We start from the raw sequence: 26,711 nt of genomic DNA, 5'->3' as shown, positions 1-26,711 counted from the left end.
CACACTAAGGTCCAGCGTTTCGGTTTTGTTGCCCACCTCTCCCCCCCTAGGAAAGTCTCAAAAATGCAAAGCATGCTCGCCTCTTCCCCAACTCTGAGACTCCCACTGCACACACTGGCCAGGTCCTTTCTGGGGGAAGATGCAGCTTTCCCCCTCACCTCTTCCTTCTCCCTTTTCAGCCGGGTTTCCAGTCCTCTGGCCGAGGGGTGGGGGGTATGCATATTTCAGTGTGTGCACAAGCATATAGTCCTCCTTAACTTCACTCCCATTAAACATTATAGTGTGTGGACAAAAAAAGTCACAGCTCCACTTGCTGTTCAAGATGCCTTTTGGTCCCTGATGGTGACAAAAGCTGAATCTCCCCCTATTTGGGGTGGGGGGGTGCGAGTGAGAACAGACCCCCCCCTCCCCGCTCCGTTTTCCATAGATCTCCTTTTCCAAGTGTTTCCTCTTTAATTATGACCGGTTTCCCCTCCCTCTCCCCTCCCCAGCTCCAGTGAAAGGAGCCCTTCTGTCACTGGTCCCTCGCTCGCTCGCTGGCTGGCGGTGGGAGGAGCCCGGAGGAAGCTGTGCGCCCGGGAGGCCGGGAGCGGAGATGGATCTGTTCCGAGAGGGGACGCTGCTGAAGACCCCGGCTTCCCGAGGCGGCTAGAGAACAGCCACTTGTGCCGGCCGGCTGCGGAGACCAGAGGCGCAAGAGCCGGAGGCCCCGGGGACCGCGGGACAAACGGCTGGTGGGCGACCCGGCGAGGACCGCGGCGCAGGCGGAGCCCCGCGAGCCCAGGAGGGGAAACTCATTGCGAGCCCAAGTTGCCCGCCGGCTCGCCCTCGCCGCGCCGAGGAATGAAACCTTCCCAGCTCCACCTGCTCATCGTCTGCTTCTTCCTCTTCAGTCAAGGTAGGACCCAGGCCGCCGGAGTTGCAGGGAAAGTGGGTGCTGCCAGGGCGCGGGAGGCAGAGAGCGGTAGGCGGGAGGCTTCGGAAACTCCGCTGATGGATGCGCCTCTCTGGCCCGGTCGAGAGGCACTGGCATTGCTCCTGTGCCTTTGAAAATGCAACAAAATGGTACTGTTTATTTTCCTTTGGAAGGAAGGGGTATGGGGGCGGGGAGTGACTTTCTCCTCTCACTTGTCAACATCCAGCTTAAACTCTCCAATGCAAATGAGTCCTTTATGCCCTCGGTATGTTAATGAGGCAGTATCTGTGTGGATGTGCGCCTTGAACTTCTGGGCACCTCCTCTCCTTCAGACCCGGGCTGGAGCCGGAGCGAGTCGGGAAGGAGAGCTTTGTTTAGGTGGATTTTTCGCTCGGAAAAAGGTCTGACTTGCCTGAGCTTATTCAAAAGCCAGCGTGTGCGTCGCACATTTGCAGGAGGGGCTGCAATTACCGAATGTATCGTGGGGGTAATTTGCAGGGCTGGGGAACAGCTTGTGAAGAGTTTCATTGAATGGAATCGAGTTCTCTGAGTAAGACTGAATTCTGAGTTCTCCTCAGCATCAGATTCAGGGTCTAAAATGGAATTTCGCCCCTGGTGCCGATTGTTTCGTTTCTGCAGCCTAGCAGGAGCAGAGGAGCTGGTGAACGTTCAGAAAAGAACTTTGCCACTTCTGGGCTCCCTGCCACAGGGCGGATCGGGCTGGGAGGGGCGCAGGGAGGGGGATTGGGGAGAGGGATCATGAGTGCCTACTTAGCCAAATGCATCAAGAGTCACCTGTGGAATCGAGTTCAAAGGGGCCGAGTAAATGGGCTGCTTTCCCACCGGTGCAGCATGCTAGTGCTACTCGGCATCGGCGGCGGCAGCCTTTATGCAGCCAGCGCAGCTCTGAGTGGGACGGGCTCTCAGAAAAACCCACAACAGAGCAGGTCCATCTGTTGATTAAATGAAGGGTAAAAGTTTTTGAGAACACAGAGCACTGGCATGGGTGGCTGGCTTTGCAAGCGAACAGCGTGTCTCCCTTTCTCTCCCTGTCAGGGAGAAGCCAGTGTAAGCAGAGTCCCAGCCTCCTTCCTCACCTCTTCCACTGGTGCTGTGGTCCCTGCAGATTTCCCCTCATCCCATGTTGTGCACGGCCATCCTGATGAAACCTGAGGGGCACTTCCCCCATATGACTGTGTTACATCCCTGCCTGTGCTTCATTACAGTGTGCACACACATACGCTCATGTATTCATGGGGCTGTGTGCAAGGGCTCCCTACAGCAGCAGGAAGATAAATTGCCTTCCCCAGAGTTTTCAGGCTGAATGAATAAGAGGTATCGCAGAACACTGGTATAAACAGTTTGGGTATATCGCTGTTGGTGAGATTACGCTCTTTCTCGGATGTGTGCACGCTTGCTTATGGACACACATCTACACAACCATGCACACACACTTACTCTCATTCTCCTGTGCCTCTTCCCAGTTCGCTCAGGAAGTTGCATGTGGGATCCCTGAAGGGAGGATCCAGCCACCCCCCTACACACAGTTCACGGGACCAGGGCACGTTTTAATCAGTGGTTTGTGTTCGTCGGCGGCACATCAACACAATTATTCTCTAGATTGGCAGAAGAAGTCTGTAGGTGTCTAAGTGCCTCTCCGGCTGTCTGCTTGCTGTCTGATTCATCAGAGTGCATCTTCCACTTTGCTTATTCCTTTCTTAGCACAGAGCTATTTCTTGACTGCCTCATTTGAATCTTTAAATGTTTACCTATGGAGGTTAAGTGCCTGCTTCATCTACCCTTAGCCCTGAGGGCACTGGGAAGAAACCACAGACTCGTGACCATGCGGTTCATAGTTCCGTGTTATTCCTGCATGCTCTGAGCTTGGCCAGCACTGCTACCCTATCAGATGGCAGGTGCACAGGACTCCCAACACAGGTATATAGAAAGATGATGAGACCAAGGCAGACCCAGCCAGTCAGAATTCCCCACGCCACTGGACACTGTCGGTCCCAGGTCCCTGGAATAGACAGCACCTGCCTGTAGGAGGATGTTTTACGGGTTTCATTGCGATAGAGTATCTTTCGACTTGCTCTGCGGACATGTAGTTTAACGTGGATGTTGTTTGGAGTATTGTGAATTCCCCAGAGGAATCTATTTGACCCTCTACACATGTATGCTTAGCTCATATGCTATGCCCCGCCCCTACCTGGTGCCATGTAGTTATCATTATGGGATGGAGCATATCTACTTTGAACGGGTCATGAGAGGACGAGCCCACAGGCTCTAGATGGCCCCTCTGGCTGTCATCCCTCTGACTGAGGCCACTTCCCCGTCCCCCACAGAGCTATGCTTCTGACCCCCACCTTCCACGTGCTCTTTCTCCTGGGACACTTTCCAAGGAAACGTGCAGACTCGGGGACGGCCCTCCACTCAAAGAGAACAAATGTCCAGGGTTCTATTCAGGGCCGTCGTATCTGGCACTCTGGCGATACGTCCATCTGCCGCCCGATAGCTCGCACAGTGGAAACCTGCCTGCCACCTTGGAGTTTCTGGAAACACCATGCGCCAGCTTCCTGCTCTCGGTTGTCTCGGTTCCCGTTCGAAGGGAGTGCTCTAAGCAGTGCTTGGCTGACGTTAGAGGAGAACATTTAGGTAAACTCGCAGAGTATATTTCACTCATCCTTTCTTTCCTAATTTGGCAAATGTTTATTCATCTTTCCTTTTTTTTTCCATAACCCTTTGGAGAATGAAATTTAGGGATAATTAATTTCATGGTATGCTGTGCCCTTATTCCTTTAAAGTGTGCACTTTACCTGCAGATGGAGATTGAGTGTTTGTTTACCTTTCCTACGTGGTAGTAGAGAGGCCGGTGGCATTCTTCCATGCCGCCCCCGCCAAGGTGCCGGGGCCTGGCTCCTCACAGGGAGATGGGCCGCCGCCAGGAGCTGCTGTGGGTTTCCTCTGGCTGGGGATGCCGCCTCCCTTCGCTGTCAGAACCACGTGCTCTGGACACAGAGGGATAATGTCACAGCGCAATCTGCCTCCCGCAGAGAAGAGGCATGTTCTGCCCTGGGATGAAAAGGCATCGATTCTCTTGTCATCCGTAAACTTAGAACTTGCTCTCTTTTTTCCCTCTACCATTTCAGTTTGCCCACAACTATTTCCTCCTGTGCCCTCCTTCATCTTCAAGACCCAGCCCATCCAGCCTGTCCTTCCGTGACTCCCTTTGCCCACTGACCTCAAGTCCAGAGAGTCTGGGGACAGGGCAGAGGCACCAGCGCTGGGCCTTTTACCCGGGATGCTCTAAGAAAGGCGCTGTCTCCTCCACTCTCTGGTGGGTCAACCTAGTGCTCCCAGAGTCCTGCCCGGCCTAGTGACTTTGGGGGTCTGAAAGTGCTAATTCTGGTGAGCCCTGATCTCTCGTCGGCTTTACCTGTGCGCCATGCTGCTCTGGGTACGTTGGGGTGAAAGGGAGACGTTGCATGAAGTGGCAACGACGTCCCTGAGTTGAGGATTCATCTGGGGTGTCTAAGAAATTTGCTCTCCTGACTTTCTTGCAGGAATCACCCAAAGGGGCTGTCAGATGTCCACTTGAGGGATGGAGGTTCACAGTGACATGAATCTCTCAGCGACCAGAAGGACATAAAGCAGACAGGAGGCTAAAATAGAGTGTGAGTGGAAGGAGTTGGCCAGGGCGAGGCGTGAACCAAGGGGAGGACCGGAAGCAGGGGAAGGAAGGAGGTTTGACTTGCAGGAGCTTCCTTGTGTGTGTGTGTGTGTGTGTGTGTGTGTGTGTGTGTGTGTGGCGGGGCGGGGGGGCGGGGAGAGGATGAAAAGATAGCATGAGCATCCCAAAGGCAGCTGAAAGAACAGAAGGGATCCCAGGGGGCGCACGCTGGGAAGGCATTAGAAAAGGATATTGGGAGTGAGCAGCAACTTTGGGAACATTGATCCTTACCCAGAAATGTCATACAACAAAAGGAGAGGGAAGTAATAAGTGTGATGCTCTCTCCCCCCGCCCCTGCACCCCAGCGATATGACATCTTGTCTAGAAGAGAAAGAATCGCTTCTTTTGTGCAGGAAGGTCCATGCACGGCTGCCAAGGGTGTGGGACCACTTCTTTCACAAATTTGCTGGGTGAGGGAAACTGGGACATGTCTCTCTGGCACGGAGGTGGCCACAGTGTCTGCTGCCCAGCAGGGAATTCTCAGTTGCCAGCCAGACCAGTTGCAGAGGGAAGAGAAACTCCCCAGGGGAAGAGGGGCATGGAGCAGGGTTAACACCTTCACACTGCACTTAGAGGACAGTGCGGAGGGGGGCGTGGAGGGGGGGCCCACCCGGGTTACAAAGGAGGATCTGGCTGGGGACATGGCAGCAGAGAGCTCGGCACAGGACCAAGGAGCAGCTCAGCCTGGTGCGCCCTGCTGGCGGCAGCCAGGGCCAGCGGGAGCCGAGGTGGAGCAGGGAAGGGGGCCCAAAGATGCAATTTTTCTTTTTTGTTCAGCCCAGTAGGGGTGACTTAGGAGGCATTATATTGCAGACCCAAAAAAGCCCATGAATAATCCAGAGTGAATTCAAGAGATTTCAATAGCAAAATAATAACAATACTAATGATACCTTTGATTTGCAGAGCACTTTTCTTCCGAGGAGATAAAAAGATAAACTGTTTTGGAAACATGAACAAGGAAAAGAAAATTGCCTGTGATAGAGGAGCGGGGAGGAGGACCCAGAGCACTCATTGGCGGGTCTCCATGCAGATGGGGGAGGAGCGGAGGTCCCACGGTCCTAAGGCATCATTTGTCAGCGACAGCCCTTATCCTCTTAAGATGACTTCGGGTGAAAAACCAGTGCAGTGCAGGCATTTTAATCAGGGCCAACCTGAAAACTGCGAGACGCTGGATTCCTTCCGCATGTGCCTGGGACCAGGGTCACCCTAACTCAGCAGTGCAGAGGGTCAGTAAGATCTCAGATGGCGAGCTTGCTGGAATCACCCTCAGACTCTCCCTGCCGCCGCGCCCCTGACTTTAAGGGTGGTGCTTGCAGCAGAGTGATGGGGGACCCAGCCTTCCCTCAAGGCCAGCGCACACCCTGCGTATTCACAGAGCGGGGCCAGCCAGAGCGGCCGCTCTGGAGGTGTCTCTCCCCCCGCCCGTCACTGCTACGCACAAGGGAGAGAGGTGCAAAGCCAGCCGGCACCTGGTGCCCAGATTCTAATAGCCGCGCCCTGTATCCCGAACAGAATGGGACTTTATTCCTGGTTAGTGGGTGATGCAGAGAGGCTACTGCACTGAGACACAGTGTGGCTCCACATGTCATGGCATGTCATTTCCTTTTCCCCAGTTAGGCGTGCACATCAAATAAGAAGACAGGTTCCTTGTGGATCATACAAATATGTCTGCCATAGCAGGAGGTAGCAATCGAACATCACGCGTTTTGCCTTTCCCTCCTCTCCAAGTGGTAAAAATGAGTATTCTGGCTGTATACTTCTAGAAGTTAGTAAATGTCAATATTGGAGAAGTGTTTTCTTTCTATCGCTGCAATTTAGCATAAGCTGCTTGGAAACAAATGTCTTCCGTAAGCACACAGTCAACACCACTATGAGGATTAAATAAATGTCAGCTTTCTCTCAGTACATCAGTAACGAGTTAAAGCCGTGGAAACAGTGGCCAACGTGGGCGAGTCCTGCACCTGGCAGAGTGCTGCTGTGGCAGCCGTGGGGGGTGGGGGCACGGAGGGTGGGAGGTGGACACTCCCCCTGCTCCTTCCTGGAAATAAAGGCAAGGAAGTGGCCCGATGTAGGCACCTGCCCGCACGACGTGGCGAGGTGTTTCTTGCAGGTGAGGAGCCTTACCACGCCTCCCCCCGGCCCCCTTCCATCTGGGACCCCACTCTACATACACACACACACCCTACTCATCGCTGAAGCGCAGCGATGCCCAGAACTTTGAATCAGCTGTTTTACTCACCTGAGAGGTGAGCTCTCCTTCTAACCTTCGATCTGGCATAGGTGGAAGAAAAAGTGAAGTAGGTTGACCCGAGGCCGTTTTCTGATCATGGAAACAAACGCTGCAGTGGCGTACGCCTGTAGTACACCTGTCGTGTTAAAGAGCGTGTGCGTATCAGCTTGTGTCCTCTGGAGGGTCTGCCCACTTGGCCTTTGTTCATTGGACAGTTGTTGCCAAGTTCATATTCTTTCTCACTTAGGCCTAGAAGACAGGGATTTGACTTTGGACAGAGTTGCACCAGTGTAAACGCAGTATAATTTTCACCATCCTGCCCTTTTCGCCCCAGACGTGTCACGGGGTCTGATGTCTCGAAGGGTCACATTTATTCCCCCTTCCTTTGTGATCCGGTAGCATTTTAGGACACTGAAGCCCAGCCCTTGGCCTCTCAGCCAGCACTCATCGTGGGCCCATGTGCAGCAGGCCCTGTGCCAGGGGCTTTGGAGGCAAAGATGCCCAAGGCCATATTTCTGTCCCAGACGCTCTCCCAGCCTGGCCGGTGAGCAGGCACATTGACGGCTGGTTACCATTTGATGGGTCCAGAAGGGTCAGAATGTTCAGAGAGCAGCCAGGAAGGGCGAGGCCAGCAAGAAAGGCTGCACAGAGGAGGGGACTGGGTTTGAAAAGATGTCTAGGCGTTCTGCTGGTGAAGCATAAGCAGCGTTTCAGGCTGTCCCTTGGAATGTGTGCGAAGGCAAGAAGATAGGACAGAATGTGGCACGTTCAGAAGCAATGGGGTCTGGGGAAGCCTATTGTGTTGAAGGGAATCTGGGTGGAATCTTGGGAACAGAAGGATCAGCTTCTGAATGGTGGTGGATGAGCTGCTAAAAGTTTTGAGGATGAATCGTCAACATTAAGTCTACTCTTTAGAAACATTCTTAGTAGCTTATGTGCCTAGTCCTCTGTATACCATGAGTTCCATGGACCCCTCCCCCCGCCAAAATCTTCTTGGGATTTTCTGTGTTTCACATATAGATTTGAATGGAAATACACTCGATCTTTCCAGCTCATCTTCCTTCTTGGCTGTAAGGTAGAGGATGCTACCGTGAGCAAGAGAGCAAGTATGGAAAAGCTGACCTTAACTACGTTCCCAAGGGAAGGCAGAGAAGGGTGGTGGGCAGGCGTATACTGAAGTGATGTGTTGGAAGAGAACACGCCGCACATAACAGCAGGCATGGCTGAGTCCATGCTGGACTGCTGGTTAAATGCAATCACTGAGAAATGGGATTTGCCAGTTTCAAGGGCCCCCAGAAGACTAGTCAGAGAAGGAGGCAGCCTAACACTGAAGATGGATAGTAAACCAGAAAAAGAGACCAGGACAAGGATGAGACAAGTAAGAGATGCCTAGGGACACTTTGCTGATGATTTCTTTTCTGTTCTCAAGAGGAAGCTAAGCGATACTGGCTTTGGGGAAAACACGGTTCCAAGCTAAGTGGTTCTTCTGCTCAGATGTTAGACATGTTTACACGTCTCCAGTGCCAACTAACCTTTCATTCTAGAGGAAAGGACATTGTCGGATCTCCCCATGTGTCCCACTCTTTGGCCCATTTTCATTTCCCCAGCGAGGCTAGCTCAATAGTGATGCAAAAACCTCCATTGCTCTGCAAGAAATAGACAGCAACACTTCCCAGACTATCACTGTCTAACCCTAGTGTCCAAGGCTGGCCCGCTGAATAGTCTCCTGTTGCTGAAAATCTAAGGGTGGAATTCAGGCCATCAAGAATGGAAGAAGCAATTGCTAAGAAATGAATTGGAGGGTAGACTAGATGTTATCTAAATCCTCTCCAGTTCTAAGATTTCCTAACTGTTATCTACTAGCAACAAGCTATTTATTGAGGGTAATAAATTCCTAGAAGGTAGATGATATGTAATAGATCTCTTTGTCCGGCACATTTTCTTGTAGGTGACAGGCACATTCTTTTGCTTGTCATTGGTAGTAGTGGTGGCAATTGTATGTTCTTATCATGATGATGATTAGCAATGTATGAAGCTTCAGAGGTTGCTGCGTGCCTTTCTCTGGCACTCCTTCATTCCATCGCCATGATGGCAACGAGAGGCTGTCACCTCTGCCAACCCTAAGGAAAGTAATGCTCCCTGACTGTGGTCAGTCCCTGTCTGGTCTGCCTTCTGTCTGACTGCTGCTCCCCCAGTGCTGGGAGATCCAGCCGCCGCAGACCTTCCGCACTGGAAATGCACAGGCAGGTCCTGAGCCGGACACAGCCAAGTTGTGTTCTTAATAACGTGCTGGAATCCTGGGAGTCTAGGCAGAGAAGAGGGGTTCAGGGGTTCCGGATGAAAACTGGGGAGCTGACCTTTGAACCGTAGCCCTGCCTTGCAGCTCTATCTCTTCTTTATTCCAGACTCTTTCTGGATTGGTTCCTTCATCTTTCTCGTTTCAGCTTTACCTGGAGGGCACAAGGTTTCCGGGCCACTCCTGCCTGGGGAAACGAGAGGCCAGAATCTGGGGCTGAGTAGCAAAAAGCAGACGTGGCTTTGGTAGCTTCTTTTGTGACTGTTCTGAAGAGAGAGAGAGGAAAAAAAAAAAGCAAAGGCAGGGACTGTTCTTCTCTTAGCTGGTGGATGAAATACCCATTTCTTTTGTGCCCCCTGGCACCTAGCACACCGTTCAGCACATAGGGTGCCATGAGTGAATGTCGAAATGAAGGAGTGAAACGCGAGGAATAATGAAAGAAGGCGGTTCTGACATCACCACTCGCAGATGCTGCAGGGCCCCCACCGGAGGGCAGGGGAGGCCCCCGGGTATGGAGAGCGTGGCCTTGCCCTGTAGTGGGTGGCTGCCTCTGAGAAAGGCCTTGAGTGACCCTCAGGTCCCCGGGAACACTGCCCAGAGAAACATGCCCCAGCAAGCCACCCACTCTTCGGCTTCCGCAAGAAGCAGTCACGTCCTTCTGTTCTTCAGTGCATGTCAGCTCCCATTTCCGTCATTCACCTGCAAATGTCACAGGTGACTCGGCTCTGGTGCGATGTGACAGCCCACCTGTCACCCTTGGCAATGCTGGGAGCTGTGACAGCCTCAGTGTCAGTGGGGCCCGGGCGCTCATCATGCAGGCATTCAGGAGACAGAGACATGGAGCTCTCTCCCTAAGACCCATCTCAAGCACCGCACGAGAAGCAACTCCCACTCTTCCTGCCTCGCTGCCCTGGTGACAGAGAAAGGGAAGCTGCCAATTAATCTCCAGGAGGCTTTGTTCGCCAGGTCCTAGGACCCACGCTTTCCCACACCTCACTTAAGGACGCTGGGGCCTACCCCACATTCACAGGGAGTCCCATGGCATCAGGGCCTCCAGGGTCCTGCGCCATGGAAGGGATGACTGGGGACAGAGGGCCTGTTTTTTTCTTGGTTCCACAGCAGGCGGGAGCTGGCAGAATGTTTTCAGAGAGGAAACCAGGGGAACACTGCAATTCCTACATCTGCCTGATGGTGGCAGCAGCAGCGCTTGGAAAGCCAGGAGTAAGCGGCCCGCCAGAGGCCCAGGAAGGGAGATGGGCTCTCTAGTGGGTGCCTGGACCTTTCTCTACCTGGGACAGGGGGCCTGCGGCAGCTGAGCATGAGGCAGGGGGCAAGGGAGGGAGGAGCAAGCTTTTGGGATGCCTCCGTTCCTTCCTCCTCGTTCTGATGGATGTGAGGGCAGAGTGCCAGCAGGTAGGTGTGTCTGATTAAAAATGCTTCGGGGGCTTGGGTGAGCTACAAAGAGAGCAGGTGAGAGAAACCTCAGCTAGCAGAGTTGGTTTTCCCGGCAGTGGGCCGTTTCCCTGCAGTGATGTCTCTCCTGTCGGTGATGAGTGGGGTGTCCACCCCAGGAGGGCGGCTGCCTGCCGCCACGAGCCCCTCTTCTCTCTAGGGAGCCCACCCACAGGCCTGGACGCACTGCTCCTCCCAAGGTGTTTGCCCCTTTAATGATTCAGGAGCCAATATTTCTGTTGCTGCTCCTCTCTCATGCTGAAAAAGCAAAACAAACTGATGCTAAAACGACTCCTCATTATTCCTGACCCCCTCCTGCCCGCCCCCCTCCCCCTGGCAAGCTGGAGAGGTGCTACTGCTGTCACCTCTGGACAGAAACAGGCACCATGACAAAAATCTCCATGAGCTCGGCTGTGTGCTGGAAAGCAGTCTTTCCAGGCAAGGTAGCCAGATGCTGGGCAGGCGCCCGATGCCAATGCCGATGCTCTGCACGCTACCAGGGGAAGGCGCAGGAGCCCTCTGGGCTCCAACAGCCCCTCCATCTTCTTTCATCTGCTTAGGAGTGGCGGCTCGCCGCCCTTTTCAGAAGTCTGGATGGAAGGCCCCAGGCTCAACCCGTGCAGGACGTGGAATGAAGGAAGGCTGAGGCCACCGCTGGAGCAGCCTGCTTCTCATCCTCCCCCTGTGCGGCCAGAGTGGCTGGTGGAACTGCCCTTCATGTGGCCTGAAGTCATCAGACGTTGCTTGACTGCCCGTTACTTTCTGGCCACCAGTGGGACGTTTAGGTGAGGTTTGCTCGAACCCAAGCAGCCTTGCATGTCTGACTCGGCATCACTGTCTCCTGCTCTTTTCTCTGAGCACTAGTCCTCGTGTCGCCTGTTCTTCCTGGGGTTCAGGGGGTGCCATGGAGCTGGGGAGAAGGGAGGATTGTTCTGTCCACTTAACTAATAGTTCCGCTGGCCAATGGCAGGTGACATCTTGAGCAGCTGATGTCAGAGAAGAAAACTTTTTTGCGTAAAGTTTGAAAAACCCTATCAGAAACCAGATTTGACTCTCCGCGTACCAGAGAAGGAAAGTCAAACCACGTAATTTGAGAATTTCCTAAAGATAATAGAACTAGACCTCTCCCCCACACAAAGAGGTGTCATACCAACGCTGTCCTCCTTGGCCCCTTGATTTGGCCACCTGCTCTCCCTGCCCCTTTCCCAAACACGACCCCTTAGTGCTCAGAGGTCCCTCCATGGAAAGTTGCATGAGGAAGAGGGGAAATGTGAGAACGGGAAAAAACCAAAACCTACGGTGGTTGCCTCGAGTTTCTCCGTCCTGCTGCCGTGCCCGAGGTCGCTGCGTCGGAGCTGACCGTGGTGAACAGAACTTGCCTGGGGCCTGTGGCCAAGTCCCCTGCTGAGCTTGCAGGTTGTCCCCCATTCAGCCTCATAGTGACCAGACCAAACAGGATTGTCATACCTGTTGGCAGATGAGAACTCCTGAGGTTCAGGTTTCATGACTTGTCTGAAGGTCACGCCATGGGCAAGTGACAGCACCGCCATCCAAACACTGCTGTGCAGACCCCACACCCCTTGCTGCTCATCCCTTCAGAAGGAATTTGGTCACAGGGTGCTTTGACGGCTGGGTGACTTTCAGGAAGCCACAGAAACCTCTCTCCTGGCCTGTGGTCCTCCTTCATAACCGGTAGGGCATGGGAAGAAGAGTTGATAGGAATTTAAAAAAAAAAAAATTCTCTCCTAACACAGAAGCATGAATAAGGATCTGAGAAGCTTTGCTACTGGCTAGTGGCTGCTCTTTTTTCTTTTCTTTTCTTTTTTCTTTCTTTCTTTTAATTCTTACCTGTAGTGGCTGCTCTTTTCCTTTTTTTTTCTTTTTTTAATTCTTACCCTGGGATATTTTTAGCGATTTGAGACACAGAGAGGGAAACATCAATGTGAGAGAGGAACACCAATCAGTTGCCTCCTGCTCACACCCTAACCGGGCATCAAACCTGCAACCTTTCGTTGGACAGGACGACGCTCCAACCCACGGAGCCACCCGGCCAGGGCTAGTGGCTGCTGTTTTCCTCCAGAACCCAGCTTCACAGTAGCTTAACATTTCAAAAGCCAAATGCTGATTTTCTAGCAAGAATCCATTAACACCTAAGTTCCTTCAGTGGATTAAAAAAAAAAAAAAAGGTTGAAGCCCATTCTGCATGGGAGAGCATGGTGTTGGCCACCGGCTGTAGGAACACAGCCTCCCTACATAAAGAGGCATCCAGGACAGCACACCCTGCTCTCTGTCACATCTAGAACAATAAAAATGTCAGGAGACCACATGGCTCTGCAATGATTAATAACGGTCATTAGGGAGAAATAAAAAGACTCTCGGGATGTAGAAGAGTATGAATGTCATTCAGCCTCCAAAGCTCCTCAGTTTGGTTCCAGCAGGTGCATCTTCACATATGTCAGAAATCATTTCTGAAGATGGCACAGACCTACCTGGGCCGTGCTTAAATCATCACATTCTTTAAGATGGTCACTTACGGTAAACTAGCGTACGGAAATGTCAAAAAACATAGAAGTTCTTTGACATTTCCAAAGCTCCTTTAGGTGGAATCAGAGGAACACCGAGGCAGAGTGCAAGACAGAGCTCCGCATGATAGATGTAAAATTCCTTCCTTTTGTTCCTCAGCCTGAGCCCTTGACCAGAACACACGGCCACATCAGCAGCCATTGCCTGGCTCCAAATCGACGCGGAAGCCGTTTCTCTGGTCATGAGCATTGTGTTGGGCGCTGTCTTCATCAAACCAGGAGAGTGGTATTCACCAGTAGAATCTGTCCTTTCTAGGTGCACACAATCAAATGCTGAGCTGATCAGAATCAAGAAATGCCATCCAGAAAAATGAGCTACTTTCCCCTCCTGGTCTCCTGCTAGTCCTAATGGGAAATCTACATTTTCCTCTCATTATCAACAGTTTCTTATTTTCTAAGAGTCATACCACTGAACCCTTGAGCAGGAGAATAAAAATACACATGCTACTGTATTTTCTAAGTTCAACTGTCCTAGTTTTCTTATGTTGTGTTGTCTACCTTAAACATTTACACAGGCAGGGCCCGAATGTTGATATCTTTCTTGAGGGCTGTTGCAACCATATGAACTGAAAAAAGTATTTTCTAATGCAAATATAAATAGCCTTTACACCAAGCCATCTTACACCTTTAACTGAATAGCATTTGGAGTATTTGAATGTCCACCAGGCAGCAGTGCATGGGGCTCGAAGGTCACAATTTCCCTTTCAAGAAATACCAAGATGTTTTTAATAATAATAGCAATAATAAGCTTCTGAGGGGGTGCATTTCCTGGCACGGGACCCTCCTGCACTCACTCTACCCCTCCCCTCCCCTGCCATGGCCCCATTTCCGTGGGAACAGTTGACCCCTGGACAATGTAGGGGTCAGGGACATGCCCCGACACAAAGACAAAATTCAGAGTATAACTTTTGACTCCCCCAAAACCTAACTGGTCATAGGTATCCACAGGGTATTGGTTCCAGAACCCTGCATGGACCCCAAACTGCAGGGACACGCAGGTCCCCTATATGAAATGGCAAAGATCAGTGCATACGTTTGGACCCCTGCATTCACAGACCCCTAACCGTGGATCCAATACAGTACAACTATTTATTGGAAAAACTCCACCTGTGGGTGGACTCCCACAGTTCCAGCCTGTGTTGTTGAAGGGGCACCTGTACCGCTTATATTAACGAGGGCTGTACAAGAGGCCCAGAGCAGTTTGCCACCGGAGGAGTCGGGGTGACTCCTGGGGGCCGCCCCTAGAGGTTCATGTCACTGTCCTAGACTGACGTGCACAGCGAAAATGAACTCAGGAGTCACCATGGGTCATGAGCATAGGAAATCAAACATACTAAGGTCAAGAACATACAGTGAGGAGTGCCGTGGCTTGGCCTCCTCGCCCCTGAGAAGCACCCTGAGTGTCACCTCTCTCCCGGCGGCTCACAGCCCTGTCGCAGCCCGGGACAGCCCAGGACAGCCACAGGGCCGTCTGCGCTTGCAGAGAAGAAGGTAGTGACGAGAGGCTGTGGGATCTCTTCCCCTAGCATCTCAGAATGTTTATTTTAAACTCAGCGCTGCGCACCAGAGGGGCCAGGGTGTGTAAAAGATGGATTTTCTGCTTTGCACAGTGAAGAGATTCAGAATGTGTACAGTCATGTGCCCCCAGAATCCCTGTTCTGGTTTTTAAAAATCTTCAAGGTCAATACAACCACAGATATTGGTATTCACTTCATTGCGAACTGGGATCTGTGCCCTCCTTACTGTCATTTTATGTTGCGATTCATAAAAAACAGACGTTCTCATCAGTAGACCTCTGGGCCTCTTTCTTCAGCCCAAACCGCCAATGGGAAACCGACTGCAGGAGCAGGTGAACCCAGCAGCTGAGGGACAGCCGGAGGGGAGCCAGCGCCTGTTTGAAAGGCCCCCGGGCCCCCAGTGGCTGCTGGGTGCACATCGCGCTCCCGCTCAGGTGTCTGAACCACAACGTGGTGGTAGCGGAGAGGAAGAGGAAGTCCCACACACAGGTAGGAGAGGCAGAGGGTCAGACAGAAAGGTGCGTGTGGGACACAGACATGTTAGCCTTCCAGAGATAAGACCAGAGGATTCCAAGCAACAGCTTTACCTCTCCCCGACACACAAAAGGTTTTGAAGTTTCTGTCCATCAGCGAGATACTTCAGTTGCTTAGCCATGAGGGCGGCTGGATGTGCTGGATTCAGGCACCGAGGTCTCTGTCATTAGACAGTTGTGTGTTCCTTTGATGGTGTCCCAACACCTAGGGATAAAGATCCTCGGGCTGGAGGTGTGGCCTCTCGCCCCGCCCCCATTCACACCTGCCCTGCACTCCAGCCAGACGGAGCTGCTGACCTGGCTCCCTCATGCCCCGCCCCTTCTCACCTAACCTCCTCCCCACCCTGCTGGTTGCTAACTTCTGCCCTGAGGGCCTGCTCCCTTTGCCTCCTGGGGTGGGGCGAGGGCGCAGCAGGCAAGGTTCCTGACCTCCTAGCCTCACAAGCAAGTTTACATGCCCTTTCCCCCTCCTTCTCTAGTCCTCTGTGGAAAACCCTTGTAGCGCTTGTCACAATATACTGAAGTGGCTTTTTCTGCCTGCCTTCCCTCCTAGATGATGAGCTTTCAGAAGGTGGGGTTGGGGTCCTGTGACCTAGTTTGTGTAGTTCATCTGTCGGACCTGGGCGCATAGTTGACACACGACCAGAGTTTCTTATACAGGGAAAGACTGTACCACGTGAGGGATTCTGTGCCTGCACACCACTCACTAACCCATGAAAGGCCTTGATCAGAGAGCCGCTCAGCTTATTACTGTCATTGCCGTCTGCAACCACAGTGCCTGTGAGCACCCAGTATTCCTCAGGGGAAAGGGGATAATAAGTTAATCCCTCTTTGCATTTATGTAGTACTTGGTTTCCAGAACCCTCTCACCTTTATGATAATCGCCTCTCATCCGCACTTTAAAAAATTGGGAAAATAAGACCAAGTTATGTGAAATGGCCTTTTTAGGCCACACAGCTAACGTGAGTGTAAAAGGTATAAAGAAGACCCAGGAGTTCTGAATCCAAGCCCAGTGGTTCTTACCGGACCCCCACCCTTTGTCTCCTGCTGGTCCCTGCCCCCCAGGAGTGCGGACTGAGAGGGTGCGTCCTGGGGAGCTTGGCGGGGTAAGTGCGTCCTGTACAGGCAGGGTAGCAGCTTCTGAGGGGAGCGTGGGCAAGGCTCTGGCAGTGATGGCTGATTCCCGCCAAGGACCAAGGGCCTCTCTACAGAGGCCGGGGTGAAACTGCTCTTGACCGGGGCTCCCTCTTGCAAAGGGAACATGATAAAGAGAACACAATAGCTCCAGTATAGCGAGGACTCCCTCGTGCCTGGCTGTGGCCCGGAAGCACCTCCCAGAGCAGCCCTTTAGGGTGGTGTTGGACCGGACCTCCCTGCACGGCATCTGCTGTGAGGCATCAGCCTAGAACTTGCTGCGAGTCCAGCGCACCTGCCACAACGTGTCTCTCTCCAAGCCAATGGACACAGGCCCCAGACTAGAGGCCAGGAGGCCATTTGCTGTGTCCCGTGCCTGTGGCGTGGCTCTGGGCATGGCCTTTATGTGCAGAAGGGACTCAGACCACCTCTCCCAGCTGCCTCCCCAAGCTGTTACTACCCAGGGGTGTTCTGAGTCACTACAAGAGTGTTAAGCAGAAGCGAGGCAGCTGCAGCTGCCCCTTTCATGTTCCCAGGGGAACTGGTGCCGGTGCCTGAGGTCAGAGTAGGTCTGCTCCGCACCCTCCATCTCTTCGAGGCAGCAGACTGTGCGGCTTCCGCAGGAGCAGGTGAGGCCCGGCAGCCCCTCTCAGTGGGGTTCATCGGGAGGGTTAAACTCAAGTGCCCTAAAAGGCTTGCATTGTATTGATGAATTAAATTAGTCCCTAGGCACCTAAAATGGTACTAGTTCTGTGCGCTCCTTGGGTGAAGTCACAACGTGGTTACTCCCATTCTTTTCCAGGTTCCCTGGCTTGGAAGAGGAACCTCAGTTGAGAAAGGATATGTGGGCACTTTATTAGTTTCCTATGGCTGGTGTCAAAACCCCCACAACCGTACAGTACCTCCAAGGCACTATAGTACATTGGTGTTGTGTGAAGCCGCTGGGGATTGGAAGTCTGAAATAAGCTTTCCTGGGCTGAAGTTAAGGTGTGGGCAGGGCTGGTTCCTTCTGGAGGCTCTAGGGGACAAGTGTGTATCCTTGCCTCATGCAGCTTCCAGGGACAGGCCACCTGCTTTCCTTGGTTTGTGACTCCTTCCCTCCCTCGATCTCTTGCTTCTGCCGTTATGTCTTCTACTACTGAAACTGAACAGCTTCCTGCCTTTCCCTTAGAAGAGCTCTTTTTTTAAAAAAATGATTTTATTTATTTTTAGAAAGGGGATGGGAGGGAGAAAAAGAGAAACATCAGTGTGAGAGAGAAGCATCGATCAGTTGCCTCTTGTACACACCACACCGCCCAACCCTGGACCCTCAGCCCAGGCACGGGTCCTGACCAGGAATCAAACCTGCCACTTTTCACTTTGCGGGATGATGCCCAACCAACTGAGCCACACTGGGCCGGGCTCCCTTATAAGCGTTCTTGTGATGATGTCAGGCCTAATCCAAGATCATCTCTCATCTCAAGATCTTTTGACTTCACAACATCTGCAAGGTCCTTTTTGTCTATCAGGTAACATATTCTAGAATCAGGACAAGGACATCTTTGGGGTCATTATCCTGCCTGCCACAGAGACCAGAGACAAAAGTGAGCTGACAGGCCCTCCTTCCTGCACAGTAAAATGCACGCATTCCTCCCCACCTCCCTGTGTGAGAAATCTGTGCCTCAGTCTCCCTATGTATAAACTGGACAGAACAATCTTCCTCCTGTTTGTATTTATCAAATACTTTGGGAAGATCAATTAAAAGGTGCTGAGTATGAAACAGTTATTATAATATTATACTATGACTTGGTATCAGTTATGCTTACATTAATCAATGGAGATACTACTAGACGCAAGTATCATTGGGCCACTGAGGGAGAAATTAGGGGGAACACCCATTGGAGTCTGTAGTTAAACTTCCCTAAATGATTCTTAATAGTGATTTACTTGGGCTTTATTAGCATGGAGGATGGAAACTCTCCTTTAAAACACCACAGAGCTCAGCCTCCTCCTGTCTTTGTTGTAATTGAAATGAAACAGAAAACAACGGTTGTGTAAAACAAAGGACAAATGAGCACTGTGCTTTCTGTGTGTGATTTGCTGTAGGGTAAGAGGTTTATTGCCTGCACTTTGATGTTCTCTCTTTGCCTCTGAGCCTGGTTGAGTTTCTGGCCTTTGATTGAGGATCCAGCTAGGAAGGAGGCACAAGGGAGTGGGTACAAACAGTACATGGAAGCGAACGTGGGTTGCAGTCTCAAGGATGAGTTTGTGTGTCTTGCCTTGTGTTTTAGAGCAAAGGAAAGTGTATATGATGATGGCATTCGACCCCTGAGGACTTGAGATTCAGTTGATGTACTTTAAAGGCTTTATGAAGTCTCCTTTAGGTTAGAGAAGGCTTAAGAAATTAGGAAGCTTAGCAGATCTTTGCCCACCCGATGCATCAAGACTCCATGGAGGACAAGGGGCTATTAGAGGCACAGTGGGGGCCGACGTGACTGATCCTGTTTCAGACCCTCTCTGGCCTCCAGAAGTGGCAAAACATGAGGCCTCCGTATGGGCCTCAGCTTCTCCTCCACACTCACCATGAAAGTCCACTGCAACTCTGCCTTGGAAGCCCAGTGAGAGACGCAAGCAGTGGACAATGGGAGCATCTTTAAGTAGGTGGTTTATAAAATAACATGATCAACCCTGGAAGAGCCTGTGTCCAGGAAAGGTTATGTGGCTGCTGAGCAGCACCAGGGGGCCGTCACCACTGGCGCCAGGCCGTGGGGCTCGGGGGCACTAACGCAGAGAGACAAGCCCGAGAGTGATTATAATCCCATTATGCAGAGCTCCCCCTATTTATTTCTTCATATGGGTGAATTTGTATATATTTGCATTTTGTTCTATTCAATAATATGCATAGAATTCAAATTGGAATGACTTGCATAGATTTGAATATTAATGAAGCGTTTAAAGGCTGCCATCCCTGGCAGAGTCCCCCAGCAAGGGCGTGTGGGGTGCAGAAGCTCTGAAATCATTGCCTGGGGCACCAGCACCGCTGGGCACTGCCAAGCCAGGAGGGAGGGGTGCCCTCTGCGGTAGCCATAGAGACCTCCTCCTCAGCTCCTGGACACCAAGCCTGGAGCCTACTCCACTGAGGGGGTGCACTGAAAGCAGCCCCCCAAGCGTGTATGGCTTGTGGTCTCCTCAGACATCCAGGACCCACCGTTTCAACAATGCCATAAAGAACAAGGTTTTCTCTCATTGTGAAAGGCCTCGTCGCCCTTCCCTCATGGAATGGGTGGCCAGGGGCAGTCACGTGTCCAACCGGACAGGTACAGGTGTGTGTGGCACTTCCTCGGTGGTCGAGGAAGGTGCTGGACTCTCTTCTTCTTGGAGTTCTGCAACACATTTAACACCTCCTGGTTATTTTCCTCTAGAATAATGGCAATTGCCGGCGTGTTCTCAGTGGGCCTGAAGGTCACTGGTCCTTCTCAGGGCTCTGGTAGGACATTACTTGATGCTGGTCACTGGAGCGCGTCAGCATTAACTTCTGGAGCCTGCAGAGGCCCTGGGCTTCCCTCGAAGAATAAATGAGAGAGTGGCTTGTAAGCATAAGAAAGCCCCACTGGGGTTCAATTGGTCATCGTCCCTCTCTTTACCTAGGGACCTGGATGACAGCTTGCCTAAGAGGCGGGCCTCTGGTGCCAGGCTCCAAATATCTGTAACTGAGCATCAGAATGTGTAGGTTCATCCCATAAGACTAGCACTTTGTAGCAACTTAAATTGGGCTAATGGTAGTTTATTGTGTAAAGCTGCAAATACACCATCATTCATTGCCGAAGGACTAGGAATCAACATGGCCAAGTGATCCCCAAATTATTCTATTGCATCCTAACTGGATCTTGGTTAGTTCTACGTTTATACTCCTAGCACCTATTCTGGAGGCTAATTATGGGAGCCAGGACTAATGAGAATATACTAGTGCCTCATTTAGTCTCCTACTCCATGAGGCTCTCATGGGTACCCCACTGATGCTTCTAAGTCAACAGTCTGAAAACCAGACCATTTTACGTCATGTTGTGACCCTAATCTCAGTAAAAGGTGCCCTCATATTCCCAGTGCCTGTTCTGAAACTTGGGTCAGCACCAGCCTCTATCCAACCAGCTCTCTTGTCAGGACAGATTTTATCTACACCAGCTCTTTAGTTTGTCTTCTGTTGTTCTCCTCCTCATCGCTTTCTTCCACTCTCTTAGAGCATCCTGGCAAGTTCCTCACTTTTTTCCAGAGTTATCCTTTATCATCATCAGTATTCAGGCACTTGCTTCTTTCTAGAAGCCAAGCCCATGGCTACCCCTGGCCTACAAAACAGAGCCCCAGCCCCCCCACCTGGCTAAGGTTTACACTGTCACCCCACATTGAAAGTGCCCTGAAATCTGACATCAACGGTCCTTTCAGTATCATCTTCTCTCCATCCTTGCTCTCCAAGCTCCAGCCAAAAACAATTTTTTTAAAAATATTGCCTGGGTATACTATGACTTCATGTCTTTGCTTATGTTATTCCCTCAGCCTAAAATAGCCTTTCCTCATTATTTATTGAAATACTCTTTATATTTCAAGGCTTGGCTCAAACATCACATCTACTATGAAGTTACTTCCTGTTTCCAACTCAGAGTCGCTCCTTTCTTGGTCCTCCCTCAACACGATGCACGTATCTGTTTTGTCATGTGTTCAGTCCTGTCCAGCTTGCCGTTTACACTGCGTCTCATCAACTCCATTGTGAGTCCCATACAGAGGGAAACTCTTGTGCTGATCTTTTAAAATCATCCGATGATCTCTGACGGTGCTCAGCAAATGTTTCCTAAGTCAGTGAAAGGAATGAGTGGGCAAGGCACAATAGAAGTTAGAGTCCGGTTCCCTGCCGCATCCTGGGCAGCCAGCTCTCGCCCCTCCGGCACCTGGCTGTCTTAGAAAGACACCAACATTACAACACACCCACAGCGTATGCCAGGAGCCTTCTCATGGTCTCGTACCTTCTCCATAAAAACACAGTGAAGAAAAGATCCTTATTCACATTCTGCAGATGAGGAAACTGAGTCTCAGGGAGGTCAAGAAATGCACCCCAGATCCTATCTTCAGTAGATAATGGAGCCAAAAATAATGTCGCAGGCCTCCTGCCTCCCATCTGGTGTTCCTTCCGGTTCCCCAGAGCTGCCTCCGAGTCAGCTCGACTCTCGGCTTCCCCAGACTGTCAGGCTTCAGTGCTCGGGGAGAATGAGTTCCCTTCAAATCAATCCCGGATGCAGTTATTATTTTATAGGGATGTTGTAAGTTGATAAGGTAGCTGTTATGTGTTAATAGCTATTGTAATGCTGTTCTTAAGGCCTATTACTTGTGCTAGTTTGTATTTTAATGTGTGCAAAGGTGATTACAACTTTAATATGAATGTTAAACAGATTAGCTGATTTATATGTAAAATAAATAAATAAATGCAATGCAGTCTCTCAGTTCTATTCAGTCCGCTCTCCCTCTGTCTCCTCCCACACTGTCCAAAAGCAGACGTGGCCTGTGAAGCACTGACAACAGAACACAAAGGGAGTGTTTTCTAGGTGATTCATAATGGTTATAGCCGGGCCTTTTGTTCCAGGTGAATTGGGACTCTATGTCTTTAGCAGCTGCTTGCCTGAGAGTTTGTGCTCTGAACTGTGTTCGGGGAGTTCTGTTTTGTATGTGAGAGCCATTCATGCGCCATTCCCTCCCTGACATTGTGTCCCCCGCCCCTGGGAAGCGCCTGCTGTTTGCTCAGCGCCGACCAGAAAGTGGACCCAACTTTCAGAAAAGCGAGTAAACCCCCATGCATCCTTTTGTATCCAGGAGCACAGGATATAGAAGGGAAGACAGATAAGAAAAGCAAGCATTTGAGTGCGGAAAGGTAGAGTCCAGGGGCAGCTCCACAGTTATTTCTGCAGGAGGAGACTGGAGAGACGCTGACCCGCCTGCTGGAGAGCACTGGCAGGGAGAACTCGCTCCGTGAAGCAGAACTCCAGGGATGAGCTGAAGTTGGCAAAGACAACGGGCAGGGGGTGGAGTGGGAGACAGGAGAGCTGAGAGGAAGGAAAGTGCACTTTGGCCAGAGGACAAGGCGTAAGCTGAAGCCTGGAGGCGTGAGAGAATGCGGCCTGACCGGGAACCTGCTGGGAGCTCGCCGTGGCAGGATCTGAGGGGCGCTGGGGCCCCGGCAGCCCAGTGGTCCAATGCCCTGTCACAGAACCGGGAGTCAGGGAGCTTCCCAGCCACCGACTGCAAATATTATGTTGGACAGGAGAAGCAATAAAAGGCAGGGGGTAGCCAGAGTGCTTTCCTTTAGGCTATAACTGCTGTGAGGGACAGGGAAAGGAATCGGGTTGGTCTCAGAGATCCCATACATGGGGGCGGAGAAAACCAAATTGCCAGTGATTGAAACTTCAGTTAGAAGGGGAGGATAAAGACCATACACATCTGAGAGAACGACAGGTGTGAGAGAGAAAGAAGCTCGTGAAGCAGGAAGTACATAGTAACCCTTCAAGAACCCATGATTTATGACCTATACACAGTGCACAGTAGTACAGCAAGGGAGCATTAAAATCTAGTACCCCCACGTGTTAATAACTGTCGCCTGGGCTTGATGTCACAGGCGTGGTGGGAGGCACGTTTGAGTGGGGCAGTGTGCAGGGGCGATGCTGTCAGTAGATTGGGCATAAGGAAACATGTCTGTCATCGGCAAGGCCATGCTCAGGGGGCGAGAGGCATGGTGGGCAGAATCTGAGTGAGGATGCAAAGGAAAAAGGAACCGAGGCAATTCCTCAGCCCACAAAGTAGACAGGATATGAATGGCCTTTCCTAACACAAAGCATAAACTGGAACAGGACTAGGTACAGCTGTGGCAGGGACCCTCAACTCTCCTGATGTTGGCTGGAAGGCCAGTCCTTCTAAAAGCAGAGTTTTAACTTTTTTTTAATTGCCTTCTAGGCCAGCTTGATTGCATAGAGCTGGGAAAAATCAATGAGGAACTCTGCCACTCTAGGTTCAAGTCTAACTAATTTTTAGTTTTTCAACAAATATTCATCGAATATCCAATATGTGTCAGGCATAGTGCCAGAGAGGCACAAACCCCTCGACGATGCCGACAAGCTCACAATGGACATTCAATACATGTTTACTAAAAGAATGCAGGAATCAATGAATGATTGAAATGGCAACCTTGAAGGAAAATAACTGCTCACCCTAGGAGTTATAATAAAAACAGGATGCTGGGCATGGTCAGACACCTATCCTAGCCTTAAGGACTATCGCTGAAATCCTTGGAAAAGACAGATATAAAAAGAGGGGCATTCAACAGGAAAGGTGGCTTCAGAAAGATGAGAGCATCAAAAACAAGACTGACTCTGACAGCATGACACAGATTGTCCTGATGGAGAAGGGAAGGGGACAGCCTCTGACAAAGCCGCGGTGGCCACACAGATAACTCTCCCAGGTGCTGAGGTGTAAAGAGACATGTGGGAAAGATATAAGGCAGGGCACCTAGTGCAGGGTGGGGGACGAGAGGAGAAGGGGCCTGTAAGACAGGTACCAGGTGACATAAAGTCCCAGAATGAGCCATACTTGCAGAAAAAGGAAAAAGAGAACATGAGAAACAACAAAAAGGAGACATTTAAGCTCCAAGAAGTGGGAGCGTACTCCTTGAGAAATGAGCACATCAACCAGCTACAGACAACTTCTAGACTGCTCTTTTCTATAATGCTTTTATGTATGAGGGACAATAAACTTGCTTGAGAAGAATCGAAACCTGAGACAGGTGGTGTGAGGGTAAGAGACTATGTAAGAAAGTGACTTCGAGTCACCAAGATCAAGGATTAAATACCATTTGCCACTTACTAAACTCTTGCCAGTAGTAACCATTCCTGGCTCAGTTCACCCTTTGGCAAAAGAGATATAACAAGTGTATGTATGCCATATATTTGTTGACTCAATTAATTCAAGTAAAACACTCAGTGTCTGGAACTTCTAAAAATTCAATGAATGTTAGCTATTGTAATCATGATGATAATTAGATGTGTTAAAACAAATCTGGTTACTAGGCCCAACAAAATTAACCTCTCAGGATACCGAAACAATTTGAAGGAATGATCGTAGGATCCTTCTGGGTGAACAGTAGTTAAAAAATATTGGAAAATACAAGAGTGTGGAAAAATACCATGCTTTTAAAAGTGGAGGAGCAGATGTCAGTATATTCTGGAAACAGTGGACAGGTAGACTTCATATAGATATCCAGGGGAAAAAAAATTGCAAGAGATCAATTGATAATTTGTAAACATTCAGAAGTTCATCATGTCACTGGAAGCCACCTTGGGCTTGCAAAGTCATGTTAACACATCTCATTAAAAAGAATTGGCATTACAATTTCATAATCTGTCTCTCCTTTGTATTACTCACAAATTCAATAAACAAATCTTCCTCTTTCAGGTGTATTCTCAGAGTCTTCATTGATGGAGTTTTATTTATTGAAATCTCAATATGAGCTAACAATGTGACATGGTTACAAAAAATGGGCTCTGGCTTCCTCCGTGGAAAGCGCTGTGTTCATATGAGGGATGCTAGCAAGCCCCCGGTGCCCCCTGCTGATGTGGCCACATCTGGGTGAGCGTGCTCCACCCTGACACCCGCAGAGAAGGGTCTACACAGAAGGCTGGGAGAGGGTGGGAAGCCTGGGGGATTGAGTAACATGAGGGAGGGTGACTAACCTGGCACAGTATGGGCAGGAAAGGCAAGGCTTAGGCATTCTTCAGCTTTATTGTGCGTGAGAATTACCTGGGGTGTTTGTTTAAATTGCAGATCTCAGTGACTCCAATTCTTAGATTCTTCAAGATTCTGATTCATTAATCCCAGGAGGGGCCCAGGAAATGACAATCGAACAGACATTCCAGGCAATTCTCATCCCAGTGGTCCAAAAATCATATTTTAAGAAACATGACTTAGAAGGAACAACATAACTGCCCTCAGATATAAAAGCTGGAGGACAAGTCCTCGACTCCACTGCCAGCCACGGGAGGGTGGGACCAACGCCGTTGGGCTCCTTCCTGTCTCTGTAGCTCTGGATATGGTTGCTGGCACACAGTAGGGGATCGGCACATACTTGTTTAATGAAATGACAAGAAGGTAGGACGAAGAACCTTCAAGGATGAAAGCTTGAAATGGAGCAGGCAGCCAGCCCGCCATCCTTAACCATCTTTACGCGGGGCTGGATAATGAGTAAGAGACAGCACAAGGGATATTGCTGTATCAGAGGAGAGGTTCCACTGAGATGACCCCCAGCACTCTCCACACTCTTAAAACTCAACTGAAGAAATATATTGAAAAAATTACTCGACTGTAGTACAGAGATAAGGGAATCAGAGAAGTATAAACAGGAAAGGAAAGAGGGGGGTGGGTGCCACAGGAAAGAGTAGGAAGCCAACATTTTCTGAAACACAAAGAGATCATCAAGTCTGAAGAGGCACTTCACACAAAGCATAGAATGTTTTAGTCGGGCAGATGGCACCCGCAATATTTTACATTGTATATAACGTAGTTCATGCCCAAACATTCACTGAGTACCTACTGTGTACATTCAGGAAGCAGAGGTAGAGTTGGTTTCCATCCTCAAGGAACTCCTAGGATCATGCCAGCAAAGACAAACCCCAGGTGCGCCCCCAGAATCACAAAGCATGAATCCAGCTCTCCTAGTAGAGAGAGAAAATGTGAGTAGCATGAGAAAAAACATTACCTGTCATGTAAATCACTGTATCCCTGGCACTTACAATGTACCTGATGCATTGGAAGCATCCATAAATACTTGTTGGTAAACCTATGAATCAGTGAATGAATCACTGACTGAATGAATGAAACCAGCACTTAACAAGTTTCCCCTTGCCAAACAATGTATTGCATACTTTGTATATGTCATTACTCTTAATTCTTCCAAACTCTGTAAGAAGCATTATTATCCTTGTTTGATGGATGTCAAAATGGAAGTGATGTGAAGTTACTTGCCCAAAGTCATAAATGACAGAGGTGAAGTTCCTGAACTTGAATGGTTTGCCTCCTAAACTCGTGCCATCTCTACCACACCGCATTAGCTGAGAGCGAGAGAGCTCTGTTTTCCGATTCGAAGAGGTGAAATGACCTGCTCAGCTCCACCCTGACAGTCAGTAACAGAACGGGGTCCAGACCTAAACTCTGAGTGGTGGTTTCAGCAGAGCAAGAACTCTTCCCCACAGGGCAGCACTGACCTCGCTCCCCACTGCCTTGTTCCCACTGACCCTCGAAGACCCTTCACAGAGCG

General features: G+C 50.4%; 1 protein-coding gene across 1 annotated transcript in view; it reads left to right on the top strand.

The window, feature by feature from the left end:
- The first annotated feature begins 815 nt into the window (after positions 1–815).
- Positions 816–26,711, top strand: part of KIRREL3 (kirre like nephrin family adhesion molecule 3) — a 506,536-nt gene continuing 480,640 nt past the window's right edge. Inside the window, exon 1 of the mRNA XM_054579443.1 lies at positions 816–898. Coding sequence (XP_054435418.1) covers positions 844–898 — 55 coding nt within the window. The 5' untranslated portion in view covers positions 816–843. The remainder of the gene's footprint in view (positions 899–26,711) is intronic.

The sequence above is a fragment of the Pteronotus mesoamericanus genome, unplaced genomic scaffold (genome assembly GCF_021234165.1).
Source record: "Pteronotus mesoamericanus isolate MK-2021 breed Mesoamerican mustached bat unplaced genomic scaffold, CSHL_Meso_final contig_53, whole genome shotgun sequence".
NCBI lineage: Eukaryota > Metazoa > Chordata > Mammalia > Chiroptera > Mormoopidae > Pteronotus > Pteronotus mesoamericanus.
The sequence above is the reverse complement of the archived record's forward strand: the minus strand, read 5'-3'. Positions and strand labels throughout refer to the sequence as shown.